The sequence below is a fragment of the Hyla sarda genome, chromosome 2, assembly GCF_029499605.1.
Source record: "Hyla sarda isolate aHylSar1 chromosome 2, aHylSar1.hap1, whole genome shotgun sequence".
In the NCBI taxonomy this organism is placed as follows: Eukaryota; Metazoa; Chordata; class Amphibia; order Anura; family Hylidae; genus Hyla; species Hyla sarda.
The window spans coordinates 55,574,241-55,596,116 of record NC_079190.1 but is presented as its reverse complement, the minus strand read 5'-3'; the positions used below and the strand labels follow the sequence as shown (position 1 = coordinate 55,596,116).

Genomic DNA, 21,876 nt, shown 5'->3' with positions numbered 1-21,876 from the left:
GGTAAGGTAAATCCAAATGTAAATTATGAAATGCAAGTTATCTAGAGTCCTGTGTGCGGATATAACTACAAACATCCCAACGAGTTTCTATCACAAACAATGATGTCCTCAGGGGATATATATTCACGTCCTCAGCACATTAACACATACACAGTGACTTATGGAGTGAATCAATATGAGCAAATACATATACACAGGGACCAGGGTTACTATTCAGACCCCAAGTTTCTATTGCACATACCAACTTGTAGGTAATAGCTTTAAACTTTCTTCTCATTGTTTGGATTATTGTATCTGCTTCTAAAACTGAGCTGTGTGCAATAAAAATGCAAAGAAATAAAATGCTTTATAACACCAGGGGACCTGAACTCTATACATTAGGCAATGCGTGGGAATATTTTATTTCAAGTAAAGAGGTATAGGAAAAACATGTCTGGAATAATTACTAGGAAAAAAAACTCAGCTGACAAGTGAAACAAACAGCAGATACATGGAGCAGCTATGTGCAGTGCGACAAGAGGCTTTTTCTTGTTCCACATCCAGATCATAAATCCTTTAGGTTCTACTTGTATTACAGGAAAGTGCTAAGTGATACCTTGAAACAAACATGGCCACGTTCAGATGAGAGACGTGGCCCCTGGGAACATTTCCTTATCATTTCTCTTTACTTGTTATATAGTCGAGAATACTTTACAGAGCCAGGGAAGGATTAAGCCTTGTGCTCCTGCAGGGGCTGAACAGGTTACATTATAAGATATAATGGGTGGGGAGACAATAATCTTCTAATGCAAAATGAATTCTCAGATGAGGGTTTGCATACACTCCATTAGTTATGAACACTGCAAAACATTTCCAGAGGAGACAAGGAGAAGCCATCCACAGCAGCACAAAGAGTAGAAAGAGCTTTACATTCAATATTCCAAATGACATCTACATATCTGATGTGCCAAACCTGCAGGCAATAAACTACAAAAGTGAACCATGGATAAAGAGGCGGAAAGAAAAACCTGTAAAAGCTGTCCGTGTAATAATGTATCAAACAGAAGAGGAAACAGTATCAACAATCACTAAACCTGCAGCAATGTATCAACTTATTTAGAATGGTAAACTATTGTTCAACATATATACAGCATAGATAGATAGATAGATAGATAGATAAAGATGATAATAGGCAGCACACCAAAGTTAGTGCAAATAAAGGTGTTCTTTATTCCATATACGAGACAACGTTTCAGCGATCTCTCATCGCCATTTTCAAGTGGAGCACCGAGATCCAATTGGCGTGCACCCCTGGGACTCTTTTTACTGAATGTGCTGCTCACTATTGGTTTATAGATAGATAGATAGATAGATAGATAGATAGATAGATAGATAGATAGTGAAATAGTCAAAAGATCCACTGGGGATCACAATATTTCCCCAAGGCAATTTTATGTGGCCACCATATATCAGGTGCATTTCTCATCCAGGGAAAGCTTAGAAAGATATGGGAAATCCCTGGTAAGACTTTGCTTGCTAAGGACTTTGGTAAGTCCTGTTATCAGGTCTGGATTTTTATGTGATGAAAAGCAAGTTTAGCAGTTGGGCCTATCATCCCCTTTCTGGGCTACTCTAGGTTTTTAGACTTGTCCAGATCAGCAAAGGTGCTGAAGACAGCTTGTCGATGGGCTTTAAAAGTAGGTAAGATGAAGTCTGCAAGTGAAGCTCTGAGAGAGAGTTTGAATTTGGAGGTTTGCAGTCTCAAAAACAGAACAGTATACACTGTGTGGTTAACACATTAGTTTACTGTTGAGTTTAGTGGGTAATAGTAAGCTACCTGTATAGACCAGGAGTTTTTATTCTATATACTTAGCTTTGAACAAGCAGAATATATTGTGTGTTTTGTTTATTTCTGAGTGTGATGGGTGAAGGCTGTATTTTTTTTGTTTGATGGAAAATAAAAACTACACTTCCAATCCCCTGTCTCTGTACACCCCTCACACTTTTGTTACTATTTTAGTATTTTATCATATATTTTCATGTGACAACACGGAAGAAATGACCCTCTGCTACAATGTAAAGTAATGAGTGCACAACCTGTATAACAGTATTTAATGTTGTGTCACCTCAAAATAACTCAACACACAGACATAAACCCCTTTAGGACACGCGCCGTTTACGGTGTGGCTATGATGCGAGTGTGGGATCTTTCAGCAGCCACGGACCCTTCAGTAATGGTGGACATCAGCAATCGCACATTAATATCTCAGATGCCTTGATCAATACAAATCACGGCACTTTAAATGGCTGATCTGATCGCCCGCGGCACTGCCGCGGGGATCAGATCAGCCAAGATGGTGGACGGAGGTCCCCTCACCTGCCTCTGTCACTCTCCCTGGGTCTTCTGCTCTGATTTGCCTTCCAGCAGAACAGAGCAGAAGATCGCCGATAATACTGATCAGTGCTATGCCTATGCATAGCACTGAACAGTGTTAGCAATCTGATGGTTGCTATAAATAGTCCCCTATGGGAACTAAAAAAGTATAAAATGTATGTTACAAAAAAGTTTGAAAAAATATGAAAAAGCCCCTCCCCAATAAAGATTTAACTTACACCTTTTCCCCATTTTAATAAAAAAAAACATAAAAAATTATAAATGACAAACACATTTGGTATTACTGCATGTGTAAATGTCCGAACTATAAAAATATAATGTTAATGATCCCAAATGATGTAAATGTAAAAAAAAAAGAAAAAGTAAAAAATTTCTGCTTTTTAGTCACATCACATTGCAAAAAAATATAATTATAAAAAGTGTTCAAAAAGTCACATATATGCAAAAAATTATAGATCATGGCACAAAAAAATAGCCCTCAGACATCCCCATATATGGAAAAATGCGAAAGTTATAGATGGTCAAAATAGGGCAATTTTAAAGGTACTGATTTTGTAAAATCCATATTATGGCTTAATTTTTGCGTCACCAATTCTACTTTGCAGTGACATTAGTAATTTTACCCAAAAATCCATGGCGAAACGGAAAAAAAAATCATTGTGCGACAAAATCTAAGAAAAAATGCCATTTTGTAATGGGCTTCCATTTCCACGCAGTGCATATTTCGGTAAAAATGACACCTTATCATTATTCTGTAGGTCCATACTGTTAAAATGGTACCCTACTTATATAGGTTTAATTTTGTCGTACTTCTGGAAAAAATCATAACTACATGCAGGAAAATTTATACATTTAAAAATGTCATCTTCTGACCCCTATAACTTTTTTATTTTTCCACGTACAGGGGGGTTTGAGGACTCACTTTTTCGCTGTGATCTGAAGTTTTTATCAGTACCATTTTTGTTTTGATCTGTCTTTTTGATATGGTATAAAAAGTGACCAAAAATATGCTTTTTTGGACTTTGGAATTTTTTTACGTGTACGCCATTGAACGTGCGTTTTAATTAACAATATATTTTTATAGGTCAGAAATTTACACACGCGACAATACCACATATGTTTATTTTTATTTACACAGTTTTATTTTTTTTTTTATGGTAAAAGGGGGGTGAGTCAAACTTTTATTAGGGAAGGGGTTAAATGATCTTTATTAACACTTTTTTTTTACTTTTTTTTTTTGCAATGTCAAGGGCCTATAACATTACATACACTGATCTTTTACACAGATCACTGGCGTGTATTAACATGCATGTGATCAGTGTTATCGGCGCTTGACTGCTCCTTCCTGGATCTCAGGCACGGAGCAGTCATTCGCCGATTGGACACAGAGGACGCAGGTAGGGTCCCTCCCGGTGTCCTGTAAGCTGTTCGGGACACCGCGATTTCACCGCAGCGGTCCCGAACAGCCCGACTGAGCAGCCGGGATAGTTTCACTTCGCTTCAGACGCGGCGGTCAGCTGTGATCGAGCGTCTGAAGGGTTAATACAGGGCATCACCGCGATCAGTGATGTCCTGTATTAGCCGCGGGTCCTGGCCGTTGGGACCGAACCGATATGACGTGGGGTCACCGTAAATATACGTCCTTCATCGTTAAGGAGTTAAAAGCAGTACAATAATAAATAAGCATGTAGTCATTGGTAGAATTTTAATCGTATTGACCCACAACACAAAGAAAAGTGTACACAAAAACAAAAAAAAACTCAAATTTGCTAAATTGTGATTTTCGTTTAAATTTCCTTACACAAAAAAATAATTTTTGAGTTTACCATGCATTTTAGGGTGAAACTAGTGATGTGATTACAAAGTACAATTGGTCACACAAAAAATAAGCCCTCATATGGCTCTGTAAATGGAAATATAAAAGAGTTATGGATTTTAGAAGGCGATGAGGAAAAAACAAAAACTCAAAAATAAAATTGTCTGTGTCCTTAAGGCTAAAATGGTCTGTGTCCTTAAGGGGTTAATATCTGAATCTTGGCAACATAAGTGCGTACACCCCAAAGTGGAAATGTTCACATTGGACCCAATTAGTAATTTTCCCTACCAGTTGTCATGTGGCATGTTAGTGTTACAAGACCTCAGGTGTGAATGGGGGCAGGTATCTTACATTTGGTGTTATTGCTCTCACACTCTCCAATACTGGTCACTGAAAGTTTAACATGGCGCCTCATGGCAAAGAACTCTCTGAGGATCTGAAAAAAAATGAATTGTTGTTCTACATAAATATGGCCTAGGCTATAATAAGATTGCCTAGGCCCCCTTCATGTAGAGAATGTGCATAGCAATCACTCCATGTGGTCTCTTCTTGACTGCTTGGCTTTCACGACAGGAGTTGGCAGACCACTGTCCATCCAATAGTTAAGAGTCCTAGAGGTAGAACTCCCACCTATCAAACTTTATGGTATATTCTATGAATACTGTACGGCATATTTTAACCTACTAAAATAATCAATTAAGAGTTGTCATGACACCATTAACTGTATGTCTTCATACTGTACTAGCACACATTTAATAGTAGTTACTTTAAAAATTCATGAAAATAAAATATTTATTCATTAAAATCAGCAGAAGCTTTGTTACAGTGGTCCTGGATTTGAGAGGACCCAAATACACCAGTATAATACATAACACAGGGTAGTTAGGTGACAAATACAGATTTCACATTGACACCTAGGAGCTCCAACTTACCCCTAAGCTAATAGGTGTCTCCCATTTGCTTGGCATGTATCCAGTAGAACACCAACAATTTCACATGATAGAATATTGTGCACTTACTGTTGGTCGCTCTGTTGTGGTCGCTCTGGATGCTTTCATTGGACTGATTGCTTGACAGCGATGATACACTGGAGCTCCGGACAAATCCAAATGCAGCAAGCTTAGCTGCTGGCAAGCGGGAGTAGCCAGGGGGGCGAAGGCCAGATTGGCAAGGCTTCGGCAGATTTGATTTTGCACCATTGGGTATGGAACCTTTTTTAAGATCCTCTGTGAAAAGAAAAAATGACAAAGTGAAACATCTGGAACCAGCCAGCTGATTTACAATGGGGTCAACCATTTATTTGAACAGTTGTAATGTAATTCTGCATTTCTTTCACTTTAAAGGGAGCATGCTGACTGAAGCACTCCCACATGCACTGGTCAATGACTCTTCATTTGCCGGTATTACTACCAAATTACTGGCAAATTTGCTTGCCCATTGACCACCGCATGTGGGCTTTGTCTCTTCCCCATATGACAGTCTCAGTGCAAGAACCCAGCTTTAAATAGAGTTGTCAAACATTTTGATTGGTCGCACTCTTAATGCTAAGTACCCCACCTTTCTCTAGATATAGCCAGGGCAAAGCTGTATGCTTTACTTCTCGGCTTGCTGCCTGATCTGACGCATTGCAGGAGATGCAAAATACTTAGGCTACTTTCACACTGCCACTGTGCCCTGTCCATAAATGCCTGTTAGGCTCTTTTTTTTCAGCCTTTAATGGCCATTATTGGGACGGGGCACAACAGACAATAACGGGTCCCGATGGATCCCATTTACTATAATGGGATCCTTCGGGCGCTGTTATTTTATAGTGGGAGAAAAAGACGCCACAAGCAGTATTTTTCTCCCACTATTCCCCAGGGCTCCCCTGACGGCCGTCACACTGCCGTGTCCTAACGGTAGTGTAAAAGATGCCTAACAAAAGAGCCCGTCTCCTGCAATGAATTAGATTGGGCAGCATTCTGGGGAATTAAATGCACAACTGCACACTTCCAGCTATGTCTTAGTGGGTTACTTAGCACTGAGACCCTGACTGATCAAAACCTTTCACATTTGTGTGACAAGTCAGAAGATTTAGTCTGGCCATACACATTGGTTAAACGCTGAATGATTCAGCTTATGTGTGTGATGGTGCACTGACTAAAGCATTGAAAACAATGAACGATTAGAGTGATTTCTTGCTCATAAAGGTCTGATAGAAGCTAATACTCTCCCTTTGATATAAGGAAGATAAGGGGTCGAAGGATATACATTTAACGGGGAAAGTCCATAATAACTGAATTAGATACTCCAGTGCCACTGGCACAGATGTAAAAAGATGAAGCCCCCTTTGAATTCAGTCTGCCCATACAAACATAAAAAAGAATAGGGCATTGTAAATAGCTCAGTGATACTAGTGTAATACTGTTATAGGACACTGCAACAAATCAGTTCATGAAATGTCTTCCATACTAGTTCTTCCATCATCACCTGAGTTGTTACCTGCCTGTGCAGGGTGCCAGCTGTAAAGTTTGGTGGAGGAGGGATATGGGGTTGTTTTTCATGGGTGGTCCTGGGCCTTTTAGTTCCACTGAATGGAAATCCTAACGCTTTTGCTTCCAAAGTTGTTCTTTTTTGGTTCCAGCATGACTGCGCCCCCAAACACAGCAAGGTCCATAAAGACATGGTTTGGGGCCGTTTGGTGTGGAAGAACTTGACTGGTTGCACATAGCCCCAACCTGAACCCTGTCCGACATCTTTGATAAGAACTAGACTGTAAGCCAGGTCCTCTTGCCCAACATCAGTGTCTGGCTTCACAAATGTTCTTTTGTATGAATGGGCCAAAATTACCCCGGGGAAAATATCAGCCTCTTCAGGAAACACTGATCTAGGTTCTGAATGCAATTCTATTGAGATTAGACAGTCTTCTATAGTTCTGTTTACCTGGGCTACCATGCTGGTGGATGCCCCATGACATGTGCCCTCTGTGCCATCCTGGGGACACATAAACATCAGGCAGATATTGTCCTGGTCTGATTCAAGCTTATAAGCTGATGGTGAGAAATATCAATGCTTATCACCCCTCTATATCCATAATATCATCTGTAGTTTATAATATATTGTAACCAGCCGTGTGGGCTCTTTAGGAAAGAACTACACATCTATTTGTTTTATACGAATATTCTGTATAGCATTCTCCCTTTAATGTCGGGTTTCATTTGCTGCTCTCATCCCATGTTTCAATGCTGAAGATCAATTCATTTAATGATCAAAAACAACTTCTGCTGAATTAAAGGATCATTCTGCCTTTGTGCTGCTGTGTGGAGAATTCATGACTCAGCTGCACACATTACATTATAAGAAGATACTTTACTTTGTTCAAAAGTATTTCAATCTATTTTTTAGGAACTTAATGCATTTCCCGTTTTGCATTAAATCGTATTGTGGGAGCTATGTAATTATGTTACCAATAAACTAACACAGCCTGTTTACTCTATCGGCAATTACGCAGAATACATTGTTATTATTAACACATATATATATATCATTCTCTCTATTTCGGGAAGTGGCACCAGAGCCTGTCTGTTTTCCTGCAGTACTCACACCTGGACGTCATTTCTCTTACTTCTTCTGGCCAATTACAGCACAGCGCCTACTCCTTCCTGCAATGCCATGGAATAGTGATGAAGAATAAGGAATTGGACCGAGCAAGCTGGCATTGTGCTAGGGGACAATTAAGTGTACATTGCTATAGATGGCAATAGGAGGGAGTAATTCATATACTGCATTTGCAAGGTACTATGTGAGCAGAAAGGAAGATGGCAACAAGAGCACAGTAAGGAAGTAGCAGTGAACTGCTGATAACCACTGCTGATTATGATGACTAAAGAGCAGCAGAGAAGATCTCTGAAAAGATGGAATTACATCACAAAAGCCTCCCTGGTTGAAGCATTAAACTGATGGTATTGATGATGATGATGAGTTGATGACTAAAGTGGGAGAAAGAAGGGATTACATTCATGAGGCAGCACTGTGTACATAGTAAGAACATATATATTTACACAATGAGCAGATGCCCCAGTCTTAATGTATACTAAGTGATAAGAGGGAATAATTGATTTACCCTTCAGACACAGTGTGGACTTTCTGGAAGAGGCAGAAAGCTTGCAGGTACACAGCTCAGGCTTTCTTTCCTGCAAAGCACTACCTACTCCACTTTCTGTGTTTCGTCTTGGTCTCTCTGCTGCTAGAGATGTAATTTCCCTAACAACAGGTAGTGGACAACAGTTTGTTGGGATATGAGACACATTGTGGCTATGACTTTAAAGCTTTTTATGGGGGAGTATTTATTTCTGGTAAATAAAATGATCAACCATATGTTAGAAATCACATAGACCATAAAACAAAGAGAAGAAACAATGTGACTACAAACAGGTTTATGCACAGAGCCACTTTACAGAGCTGTGTTGTGTGGATTCATAATATGGTACCCAAAAACTGGAACAAAATACCAGTAAAATACCATGTTTGTGGTTTTGCTGTACAATGATCATTAAACTATCACCAAATACAAATAGAGCAGATACAAATTTGTCTTTTAATGCATTTAGGTTACATTTCTTGTATCAAAGGATAAGTATTTTATTTATTTATTTTTTCTATGCTAAGATCCCACTATCAACTTGTTACAACAAACCATGTACTTCTCTTATGAAAAACTAGTGGCCACACAGAATATTGTCTATTTAATTTAAAGGGGGATTCCAGGATTTTTTTTTACTTTTTTTTATTTGACTATGCTACAGGGGCTGTAAAGTTAGTGTAGTTCATAATATAGTGTCTGTAGCTGTGCTTGATAGTTTTCTCACAATTCTTATGTGATTTTGCCCCACATTTAATTTTAACAGCATACAAAATGACTGTTGTCTCAGTTTTTGCCAGGTTACAGTACGGATCAAGACATTACATCACTAGTCATGGGGAGCCAGTTTTTGCTTCAATGGGTGGAGTGACCACGGGGTGGGAGATAATTTTGCAAGGATTTGCAACAGCTGGAGGCACCCTGGTCAGAACCCTGGTCTAATGCATTGAAGGCAGCACAGTGGGTGGTGTGGCTGATCTGTGGGGGGAAGAAAAATGACCTCAAACTTACAAACAAGTGACTATGGGATTTGTAGTTTGAGAGAACGAACTCCAACAGGAAATAGCCAGTTCACAAAAAGATAGCCACAGAGTTATAGTAATCTAACAACATAGCCATTTAACTTCAAGACAAGCGCAGATCCTTCCTTAGCATGCCCATTACTGTTTGCCATTTACGTACTAAAATCACTTTATGGTGGACAACCCTTTTAACACTGGCTGCATTTACAGATTACTGGTTTTCAATTTTTTGGCCCAATGCACCTCGGAAGCTATTACATATGTTAAAAAGTTATATAAGGCTCAGGGGAAATGAATTTTTAATAAGAATATGAACACAAGGACAAGAGGGCATAATCTGAGGTTAGTTGAGAACAAAATCAATTTGAAAAAGTAATAGATGCTTGTCTCTGTCCCTGCAGTTTTAGCTGCAGGGACAGAGACAAGGTGCTGTATCGGCGCCCCCCCCCCCCCGCTGGAGTGCTCTCGTGCCCTGCTACCTCCCCTTCCCATATAGCTAAATTAGTTTACATCTTCGTAAGTGTCCTGGATCCCCTTTAGCGAGCGAGCACCTTTGCCAGCACTATGCTAGGTACACTACTGCATACAGAATCCTACAGAATATGCAGTAGTACCTTTTTTCAGAGAAAATTCTACCAAAAGAACTACTGTTCTATATACTCTTGTCCAGCAGCAGACATATTCATCAGCGCTAAATGTCTACACGTAAATAATTGTGCTGACAGCTGGAGTGAATGTAGAAGTGACACCAGTCTGAGCAGAGCTGTGATATTCCATTACCAGTTGCCAGAACAATTCATTTTAATGGTGTAAATAGCTGCCATTAACCTCACTGATGACCTCTCACTTATTGAAGTATTAATTATTACTCCATTGTAAAAAAAAGGGTCATCAAGAGTTCCATAAGGCATAAATAGAATATGCATAGTTACAGTAGAACTGCGTTCATACATAGGACCAACAAAGAGAACAACTATAATGAAAAGATTTGCAGCAATTTAAGATTCACTCCTGGTTTTGGCCGGAAGGATATACCGGGACTAGTTAGGTTACGTTCTCAAATATTAAGAACTGGAAACTGGCCTAAAATAACATGTCCCTGCTCCTGTAACTTTCATGTGTGGGTAATTGAGGGCACTTTTTAATTTGAATTGGGATTCACATACAACTAAGGCTAAGTTTCCCCGTAACTTATTACTAGGGTTTTTTTCTTAGTTTTTTTTTTTTAACATGAAAAAATGCAAAATAAATAAAGTTTTTCACTGTCTTGAGGGTCCCATTTTGTGGGTCAGATACAGAGTGTCTGGCAAATAGAGTGTAAGGAGGTAAGTAGTGATGCATAGCATTGCTTCTTAACTCTGCTGACTATACACTATACAGAGCTGCATGTTTGTCTGAAACCTCTAGCTGGGCTGAGCACTCTGCATGGGTCCAGTAAGGAAAGAGTTTACTAGCGCTACTCGGCAGCACTTGTTTACTGCTAAGGGGGCGTACAGTATACAGCCATCTATATAGATGACTGTATACAGTGAACAGAAGATCACTTACTCATCTCCTTCCCTTGTCTGGTCTAGTCCTGTGCAGCCCTGCCTCTAATGATGGCATCAGACAGAAAGATGACAGAGCTGTAATATGGATGGTATATCAGGCTCTGTTCATATTGTGGGGGAGAGTTATCAAAACCTGTCCAGAGGAAAAGTTGATGAGCTGCCTATAGCAAGCAATCAGATTGCTTCTTTCATTTTTCAGAGGCCTTTAAAAAAATAAAAGAAGCGATCTGATTGGTTGCTATGGGCAACTCAGCAACTTTTCCTCTGGACAGGTTTTGATAAATCTTTTCAGTATGCCTTTGGCTGTCTGGGAATCCTGGCAGTTGTAATTTAGCAACAGCTGCAGGATCCCTGTTTGGGAAACACTGGCATAAAGCGTCTGTTCACATTAAAAAGAACAATGTAAATAAAGCCTGACTTTCCACCCATGTTCCAGTTCTGTCATCTTTCTGTGTATCTCCGTCTAGTAACATCCTAACTAGAGGCGGGTCTACACTGCACCAGGCCAGAGCAGGAATAGAGGTGGGTTACTGATCTTTTGATGACTATATACAGTATACAGCCATTTATATCGATGGTTGTATACTTTATAACCCCCATGAACTTAACAACCCAGTGGCCAGGCAGCCCCACTGCTGCCCGACCAAGCCCCAGCTCCGGGCCAAGCATGTAGCTCAAAATACAAATTGTGGATGTGTTTCTCTATTTTTGTTTTACATTTAAACATACTAATTTTGTTAAAGGGGTACTCCGCAGCTAGACATCTTATCCCCTATCCAAAGGATAGGGGATAAGATGTCAGATCGCCGCGGTCCCGCTGCTGGCGACCCCCGGGATCACCGCTGTGGCACTGCGCTATCATTACAGCACAGAGCGAGTTCGCTCTGCACGTAATGACGGGCAATACAGGGGCCGGAGCATCGTTACGTCACAGCTCTGCCCCTCGTGACGTCACGGCCCACCTCTTCAATACGTGTCTATGGGAGGGGGCGTGGCGGTCGTCACACCCCTGCCATAGACTTGCATTAAGGGGGCGGGCCATGATGTCACAAGGGGCGGGTCCATCACGATGCTCCGTCCCCTGTATCGCCCGTCATTACGCATAGAGCGAACTCGCTCTGTGGAGTAATGATAGCGCGGTGCCGCAGCAGACATCCCGGGGCTCCCCAGCAGCGGCACCGTGGCGATCTGACATCTTATCCCCTATCCTTTAAGGTTCAAGGCTTTTTTAAAAAGTAGTACAATAAAAATGGCGAGGAGGAAAAAACAAAAATGCAAAAATGAAATTCGCTGTGTTCTTAAGGGGTTAAAATGTGATCTCTAAAAATACATTCAAATGAAATATTTGGGAATAAAAAGTATGGTATCACTTATACTGCTCAATATTGCCTTAACTGGTTTAATGCCAGATTAGTATGTCCAGCAGAGCAGATCAATGAAAAATATGATACAAAGTAACAAAGTAAGTGCTCTTTGTCATTGGCATCTAGATACATGTTACTAATTTCATCCAGGTGGTATCTATACTCCCTGCCGCTTTTAATTGGCATTGCCATGGGGTACAACGTGGTCTCACATTTTATGTAATTGAATCAAGAAATGTAAGTGGGAGGCAGAACAGAAATATTGGGAGCTACTAGGGAGCGCTCCACAGAGGTCGGAATAGAGAATTATTCTAAATTACTGTAGGATGTGACCATGTGATTTATAATGCCGCTACTATCCCAGAAAACAGATGACTCATTTTTCCTGACACCTCCACAGTTTCTTTTATACATCATTAGATATTGATTGCTTGTCAGCGCAGCCTCCGGGCGCTCCGTAAACCCCCTCAAAATGAGTTCACATTTGACTCCATTTAGATTGTGAATACTATTATCCCCAGACAGCGGCAGACTCATCACTAGCTGAGACTATTATAAGGACGTTTACATCAGCGGACTTCAGAAATATCCCATAGTCGATGGAGTGCGTAAAATACTGTTCACTAATTCAACTTATAAAACGATTTGATGACTGGAAATGATAATTGTTATGTTTATGGCGCAAAAAAGATTATTTCTCACAGGAATCTGCCCTATTCCGCAAAACAATTGTTTATGATTAACATTTTTTTATTGCATGTTGGTGGTAAAAGTTACAACTGTCATTTAAGATAGATGTCTGACAATGCCCAAATTGTTTGATATACAGAAGATCTTATGGGAATCATATGTGAATGTTCCTAAGAGTCCTGAAGACAAAACATAGCAGCACTCTCCCACTCTTATGGTCCCTTCTTTTTTGTTTGAATTTCTATTTTTATATGTTTGTTTTGTATTATCTTCAGCTCAATTTCTCAATTATGTATGTATAACCAGCCATTTTTGTAATGAATTCCATTCAACTTTTTTCCCATTTTTGAACAGTAAAATGCCCAAATAAAGGCTATTTTGTAGTCCAAAAGACAGCTGAAAAAACAATGGGGGAAATTTATCAATGTTGGTGTAGGTAGAAGTTTTTTGTCGATCATTTTGGTTGGTCTAAATTTGGTGCAATTTCACCAAACTTACCATACTTGTGTGGTGAGGGTGTGATGAGGGCAGATGGAATTACCCTAGGGGCAGATGGCATTAATCCCTTGTGTTTGTGATGCCAGGGCGTGGTTCTGGGTTAAGTCTTTGTGCGGTATCCTGTATATACAGCTGTCTATAGATGACTGTATATAGAGGATACAGTAGGCACACATACACAATTGGATGCTCCCTGTTCAGGAACACACTGCAGTATGGGTGCACTCCGCAGGGGAGAGTGCCAAAAATGTACTAACATTTTTTTTCTCATTTCAGATATGTGAATGTGGAGGACTACGTCAGACTCAGTGGATTGCGACAATGACCAGCAGTTTTTTAATGTCAAAAGGGTTAACAAGGGCTGTGGGGGAATGTATTTTTAAATAAAAAATTTTTTTCAATGTGGTCGTGTTTTTTATAATTGAATTTTCAGGCTTAGTAGTAAAAGCCGTCTTGTAGACGGAATCCATTACTAAGCCAATGCATAGCGTAAGCCATCATAAACAGCTAGAGCTAACCCCCAATTATTACCCCGGTACCCACCGCCACAGGAGTTCCGGGAAGAGCTGGTACCAACAGGCTTGGAGCGTCAAAATGGCACTCCTGGGCCTAGGCGGTAACAGGATGGCATTATTTAGGCTGGGGAGGGCCACTAACAATGGTCCTCTACCACCCTGGTAATGTCAGGCTGTTGCTGCTTGGTTGGCATCTGGCTGATACTGAAAATAGGGGAACCCCACACGTTTTTTAATTTTTTAATTTTAAAATATTTTAAAAAATGCATACGGTTCCCCCTTATTTTCAGTATCAGCCAGATACCAACCAAGCCTGAGGTTGCCAGGGCCATTGTTACTGGCCCTTCCCAGCCTAAATAACACCAGCCTGTTATTGCCTAGGTCCAGGAGCACCATATTTGACGCTCCGGGCCTGTTGGTACCAGCTCTTCCCGGCACCCCTGTGGCAGTGGGTACCAGGGGTAATTATTGGGGGTTATTGCTAGCTGTTTTGGGGCTAAGGCTAAGCCACGGCTTAGTAATAGATTCCATCTACAAGATGACTTCCACTATTATGCATGTAAATTCAATTATACAAAACATGACACATTGAAAAAAATTTATTTAGAAAAACACTCCCCCCACAGCCCTCGTTAACCATATTATTGAAATAAAAAAAAAACGCTGGTCATCGTCGCAGTCCACCGAATCTGACGTAGTCCTCCGCATTCACATATCTGAAATATATAGAATATAGAAAAACCTGAAAAATGGGTTAGTAAATTTTTTGTGCTCTCCCCTGGGGAGAATGCATAATGAGATAATGAGAACAAAGTCAGGCCTGGACGGTGTAGCTCAGCCCCTAATAACGTCATCATTAGGAGCGTAGCAGTAAAGGTTGCAGGAAGTGAGACCCCCTTTCAATCTATCCCTCTGCCCCTGGACTACTACTCCCATCATGGGACAGGGTCTCTCCCATGATGGGAGTAGTTGTAGTACCGCAGCACTGAGGGATGGCACTTACACATCCCCTGGCTGCGGGACTCTTTTGGGACAATTAGGACTACTACTCCCATCATGGACAGACTCTGTCCATGATGGGAGTAATAGTCCAGGGGCTGAAGGACAGACCTAAGCAGGTCATTCTCCAGAGATCCACTGCGATCTGCATTTATTAACTGTACAATCCGGCGGCACATGTGGCTACACTGCGCTCTACACCAGCTCCTGTATACAGCTGTCACATTTCATACTCCCCGCCGCCGGGAGACAAGAGCTCTGATTGGTGAATAGCTTTTCACCATTCAGATCTCCCATCTCCCGGCAGCGGAGATTATGAATTATTCCCCACTGGAAGCCTGCGGTGAGCGCAGTGGAGCCGTATGTGCCGATGGCATTATAACTTAGTATATGCGGATCGCAGTAGTCCTAACTGTCCCAAAATAGTCCCACAGCCAGGGGATGTGCAAGTGCCGTCCCTCAGCACTGCAGTACTACAACTACTCCCATGATGGGAGTAGCTGCAGTTTAGCAGTGTGGACAGCTCTTGCATCCCCCGGCTGTCTCAGTAGAACACTTTCCTACATGTCCTTTTTGATGGTGTATTTGTGCGTAAAAAAATGTATTTGCGCAAAAAAATGCGTCTAAACAAAAAAATGCACATGATAAATTAGTACCCACTACGCATCAGCATATTACTATTAAAGGGGTTATCCAGAGACAGAAAAACAAAGCTATTTTTTCTTTCCAAAGCAGCACCACCCCTGTCTTCAGGTTGTGTGTGGTATTATAACTTGGCTTTATCTACCTCAGGTGCAATACCACACACAACCTGAGGACAGAGGTGGTGCTGTTTTTGAAGAAAGAAAAAAAGCTTTGTGTTTCTATCCCTGGATAACCCCTTTAATAGTAATATGCTGTAATGTTCAGTAAACATATTGTTTTGTTAGTTCCACTAGTCTGGGTACCCTCAGGCATATTGGGTGAAAACTACTACAGAAAAATATGCACCAATCCCTACAAAAATTGGAATTATCTATAGCTAATAGGAAAAAATTCTAATTCAACAGAGACGTGAAAGATTACAGCACCAACAAAGTCTATACATAGCATCACAAACATGATAATAGACCAAAGTATATTCTTAAAAAACATAACCATAATAAATATGACAAAGAAAAGAAAATGTTAGTTTCAGTTCCTCGGATACCGAGGGTAGGGATTATTGCACGGATGGCTCAGAAACCACATTGGATCAACATGCAAAGCCAGCTCACCCAAATTCTTCCAATGTTCAAAGGAACCAACAATCAAAAAACGGATCAATGTCCTGTGTGAACAAAACCAACGGAGATCGCTGAGGAAAAGGCGCAAAAAACACAGGGCAGGAAGAAAACATAAGAAGCTCCTATCCAAGAGGGAAAAAGAATAATCCGAGATACAAATAAATACCTCTCCACTCCTCAATTACAAGTCCTAGAAAAGGGCACATCCTTTGTACCCAATGATAATTTTGATCTTTACTCCACCTTACTAGATATAAATAAATTTATGAGATTCTTGACGGTGAAAAGAAGTTTTTCCCAGTCAGTGAAATCACTACTCGAGTATAAGCCGACCCGAGTATAAGCCGAGACCCCTAATTTCAACCCAAAATCCAAGGAAAAGTTATTGACTCGAGTATAAGCCTAGGGTGGGAAATACATCACCCCCCCCTGTCATCATCCAGACCCCCGTCATTAACATCCTTATCATCATCACCGCCTGTCATCATCCAGACCCTCATCATCATCACCTGTCATTATCCCCTTGTCATCATCCCACACCCCCCCTTCATCATCCCCTTGTCATCATCCCCAACCCCCTTCATCATCCCCTTGTCATTATCCCCACCCCCTTCATCATCCCCTTGTAATCATCCCACCCCCCCCTTCATCATCCCCTTGTCATCATCCCACACACCCCCCTTCATCATCCCACACACCCCCCTTCATCATCCCACATCCCCCCTTCATCATCCCACACACCCCCCCTTCATCATCCTCTTGTCATCATCCGCCCGCAGTTGTCTTCAACCTGCGGACCTCCAGAGGTTTCAAAACTACAACTCCCAGCAAGCCCGGGCAGCCATCGGCTGTCCGGGCTTGCTGGGAGTTGTAGTTTTGAAACCTCCGGAGGTCCGCAGGTTAAAGACCACTGCGGCCTTCGACATCATCCAGCCCCCTCTCACCCCCTTTAGTTCTGTACAGTACTCACCTCCGCTCGGCGCTGGTCCGGTGCTGCAGGACTGTCCGGTGAGGAGGTCGTCCGGTGGGATAGTGGTTCCTGGCTGCTATCTTCACCGGGGGTGCCTCTTCTCCGCGCTTCGGGCCCGGAATAGAGGCGTTGCCTGGACGATGACGCAGAAGTACGTTGGCAATGAACGTACCTCTGCGTCGTTGTCAAGGCAACGTGACTATTCTGGGGCCGGGTCCGAAGCGCTTAGAAGAGGCCTCCCCGGTGAAGATAGCAGCCCAGAACCATTATCCCACCGGATGACCTCCTCACCGGACAGCCCTGCAGCACCGGACCAGCGCCGAGGGGAGGTGAGTACTGTACAGAACTAAAGGGGGTGAGAGGGGGCTGGATGATGTCGAAGGCCGCAGTGATCTTTAACCTGCGGACCTCCGGAGGTTTCAAAACTACAACTCCCAGCAAGCCCGGACAGCCGATGGCTGCCCGGGCTTGCTGGGAGTTGTAGTTTTGAAACCTCTGGAGGTCCACAGGTTGAAGACCACTGCGGGTGGAGAGTTCACTCGAGTATAAGCCGAGGGGGGTGTTTTCAGCACGAAAAATCGTGCTGAAAAACTCGGCTTATACTCGAGTATATACGGTAACCAGTGAGAACACCTTGAGCACAAGAGGAAAAAAACGCATGCCTCTAGCAAGTACCTTTTTTGAATGGCTACTTTGATCCTGGCGGAATTAAAAGAATCCTCCTCCCCCCCTACATCTCCTGTAGCAACTACTAAAACTACTTTCTCTACCCCTAACCCCAAATTTTACCCCATTAATTCTTGCTGTGAAGCAGTGGATATCTTACAGGCACGGGTTGAGAAGGACTTGAGAGACCTAGAAACAACTAAGAATAATATTGGTTTCAACCTGACATGGCAACAACGGAGAGCCATTATGGAAATAAAAAATAATGATAATATCATTATCCGACCATCTGATAAAGGTGGTTCGGTTGTAATTATGGACCATCCTTTGTACGAAAATCTTGTCATTGAAATGTTACAAGATTCCCATACTTATCGATCGGTCAAGGTAGATCCAACCAATATTGTAAAGAGAAAAATTGGATAAACTATTGGAAGATGGTGTAAGTTTGAACATCATTACACCGAAACAAAAAGAATATCTATCACCAGCTCAGCCTACATGCCCTGTATTCCATGCATTTCCAAAAACTCATAAGGATAAGTTCCCTCCTCCACTTAGTCCTATAGTGGCAGGAATTAACTCCTTACAGGAACAACTAGGTGCATGGCTGAACCATCTTCTCCAACCCCTTACCACCTGTACCCCAACCTTACTTCAAGAAATACAAACTATGGACTGGCCAACCAATGTCACATGGCTCTCGTGACATAGTCGCCTTATATAACTGCATTCCACTTGCAAAAGCTATTAATGCGGTCTCTTACCACCTGGACAGGTATAGCAATTGCAGCATGGATCTGAATCAATATATCCTGGATGTTTTAAATTTCCTGTTAAAGGGGTACTCCAGTGGAAAACTTTTTTATTTTTATTTTTGTTAAATCAACTGGTGACAGAAAGTTAAACAAATTTGTAAATTACTTCTATTAAAAAAATCTTAATCCTTCCAGTACTTATTGGCTGCTGAATACTACAGAGGAAATTATTTTCTTTTTGGAACACAGTGCTCTCTGCTGACATCAGGAGCACAGTGCTCTCTGTTGACATCTCTGTCCATTTTAGGAACTGTCCAGAGAAGCATATGTTTGCTATGGGGGTGTTCTTAAAATGAACAGAGATGTCAGCAGAGAGTACTATGCTTGTGATGTCAGCAGAGAGCTCTGTGTTCTAAAAAGAAAATAATTTCCTCTGTAGTATTCAGAAGCTAATAAGTACTGGAAGGATTAAGATTTTTTTTTAATAGAAGTAATTTACAAATTTGTTTAACTTTCTGTCACCAGTTGATTTAACAAAAATAAAAAAGTTTTCCACTGGAGTACCCCTTTAACAGGAAATTTAAAACATCCAGGATATATTGATTCAGATCCATGCTGCAATTGCTAGTAATTTATAGAAGTAATAGAAGTAATTTACAAATCTGGTGAACTTTCTGGCACCAGTTGATTAAAAAAAAAAAGTACCCCTTTAATACACAACTTTTTTTGTTTCAATAAACAATATTATTTTCAGACAACGGGATTCCCAATTGGGGTGAAATTTTCCCCATCCCTGGCCAATTTATACATGGCCCACTGGGAGGAGGTCGTCCTTTTTGCCGATGCCAACCCATTTTACCATCTCATTGGTTGGTATGGCAGATACTTGGATGACCTCCTTCTGGTGTGGCTAGGCTCAAAAAGAGAAGGGGAGGAGTTTGGCACATACCTAAATAAAAATGAACATAATCTCCAATTTACCACCAAATGGGATGCTGAGAATACCACCTTTTTAGATGTAACCTTGATGGGTGACAAAACAACGACAAAGTTCATACCAAACTTTACCGCAAAGAAACCGCAGGCAACAGCTTGCTACACGCCAGTAGCTGCCATCCACACCACATAACAAGAAATCTCCCTATAGGAGAGTTTGTGAGAGCCAAGAGGGCATCCTCTAAACAAAAAGATTATATTGCCACATGTGCAGATATTACATCACACCTCAGGAACAGGGGTTATAAGGATCGGGACATTACCAGAGCACAGAACATTGTTAATTCCAAACCAGAAGGTCACTACCTAAAAAATAAAACCATGCAAACTGAACAATTGTCTAAACCTGATTTGCCAAATTTCAGTACCCTATACAGTATACAATTTAATAAAAATCAAGGAAATTATTCTACATCACTTGCCTGTCTTACATCACGACAAATAATTATCCAAAATAATCAGAGAAGGCATCAGAACTGTCCCCCGTAAGGGCAGGTCTCTATATTACCAACTATCGCCCAGTGACTTTTCCTCTATAAATAATAAGAAAATGAAAAATTGGCTGGACTGGAAATTATAGATGCAACCATACTAGATGTAACATCTGCAAATTCATGAATGTCTCCCCTGGCTTTTTATCATTATCCACCAATACATCCTATGAGATAAAATCATTCATAAATTGTCAGACTTCCCATGTCATATACTCTGCAATTTGCCGTACTTGCAATCTCCAATACATAGGATGTGCATCCCGCAAATTAAAAACTAGAATTGCAGAACACTTACATATGCCGCATGATCTGAACAGGACACAACGTTTCATCTCTGGACTGATAAACACTTTCATGAGAAGCATCCGGGAGACATTTCCAGCCTTAGCATACAAGGCATCAAAAAGGTTAAACCTCCCAGTAGAGGTGGAGACTGGGTGAAGCTGGTATTCAGACGAGAGGCATTATGGATCCTCCTTCAGGATACCAGATTCCCACAAGGACTGAATTACAAGAATGACCTTACATACATGTTGTCTTGTATATTCTGTCATGATGTTATTTTTCCCTCTTTTTTGTCTTCCTGTATGTACCTGTTTTGGAACACAGGTGTGAATTTCACACCGGGATAATTCCTGACTGTGTGTTTCCGTCCTCTACATGGGCAAATCCTATACCTTGCTCACCACCTCACTTACATGTATATATAGAGGAGCCTATTCCTCTGTTAATATTGCTATGATTAATATTGCTATGATATGCTATGATTAAGGTTTATTGATAAACCGAAACGCGTTGGAGTTTCATTTGGTTTTTAACTTGCATTTCATTTTTTGTACTTTACATTTTTTAATGGATTGAAATAAACTTTGTTTTGATGGAAGCTGGAAATTCTACCTTTTCTTCTCTGTACATATTTTGGGATGTAAACATCATACAAAATGTCCCAACTGAAAACTGTCTTTTTATTTTGGGCTATAGATTTTAAATTCTAAAACTACATTTAAAGACCAGAGCAAATGCAAAAAGAAGGCTAAAAAGGGATTTATCAAAACCTGTGTAAAGGAAAACTTTCTCAGTTGTCCTTAGAAACCAATCAGATTGCTTCTTTCATTTTGCAGAGGTCTTGTTGAAAATGAAAGAAGTGAGCTGATTGGTTGCTATGGGCAACTTTTCCTCTGGACAGGTTTTGATAAATCTCTACCCAAAAAAGTTTAAAATGATCAGACTTTTTTGCTCAAAAATAGCTGCAGAAAACTGTGTGTGAACATGAGCCTAATAATACAGCATGTGGTTTTGCACTATTCCTCAGTAATATATTGTCATGGTTTGAATCATGTATATCTCCTGCAAATCTTATACCAAATTATTCAGCTGACGTGCTATTTAATGTCCTGCAATGTCAACCGTTCCGCCTCCAATGCATGAAACATTGTCTCAGTTATTCTAAGTCTGCCGCTTGTATGCCTGTCACCACATGAAACTGCCATGTTGTCACAACTGAATGCCTCAAGGAATTTCTGACAGCAAGATTGTGAGTTTAACTTTTCATGATACTGTCATGATCACGTCACGCATGGACAGGGAAGTGGTGAAGCCCTAATCTCAACCACATCCCCTTCCTATTGCATATCCTCCATATACGACTGATCTACAACCACAAAGACGGTCCATACACTGCACTAATGTGCTGGAGCATGAGAGTCAAAATAATAAATGGAACTGTACAAAGTCAGGGAACACGTCAAGAACAACAAGGGGTTAAAAAACAGGACTAGG

General features: G+C 41.0%; 1 protein-coding gene across 3 annotated transcripts in view; it reads right to left on the bottom strand.

Annotated features, from left to right (window-relative positions):
• Positions 1 to 21,876, bottom strand: part of MTUS2 (microtubule associated scaffold protein 2) — a 697,108-nt gene that overhangs the window by 363,381 nt on the left and 311,851 nt on the right. For all 3 annotated transcript variants that reach the window (XM_056561844.1, XM_056561842.1, XM_056561843.1), the window contains exon 4: positions 5,210 to 5,416. In XM_056561844.1, coding sequence (XP_056417819.1) covers positions 5,210 to 5,416 — 207 coding nt within the window. The remainder of the gene's footprint in view (positions 1 to 5,209; positions 5,417 to 21,876) is intronic.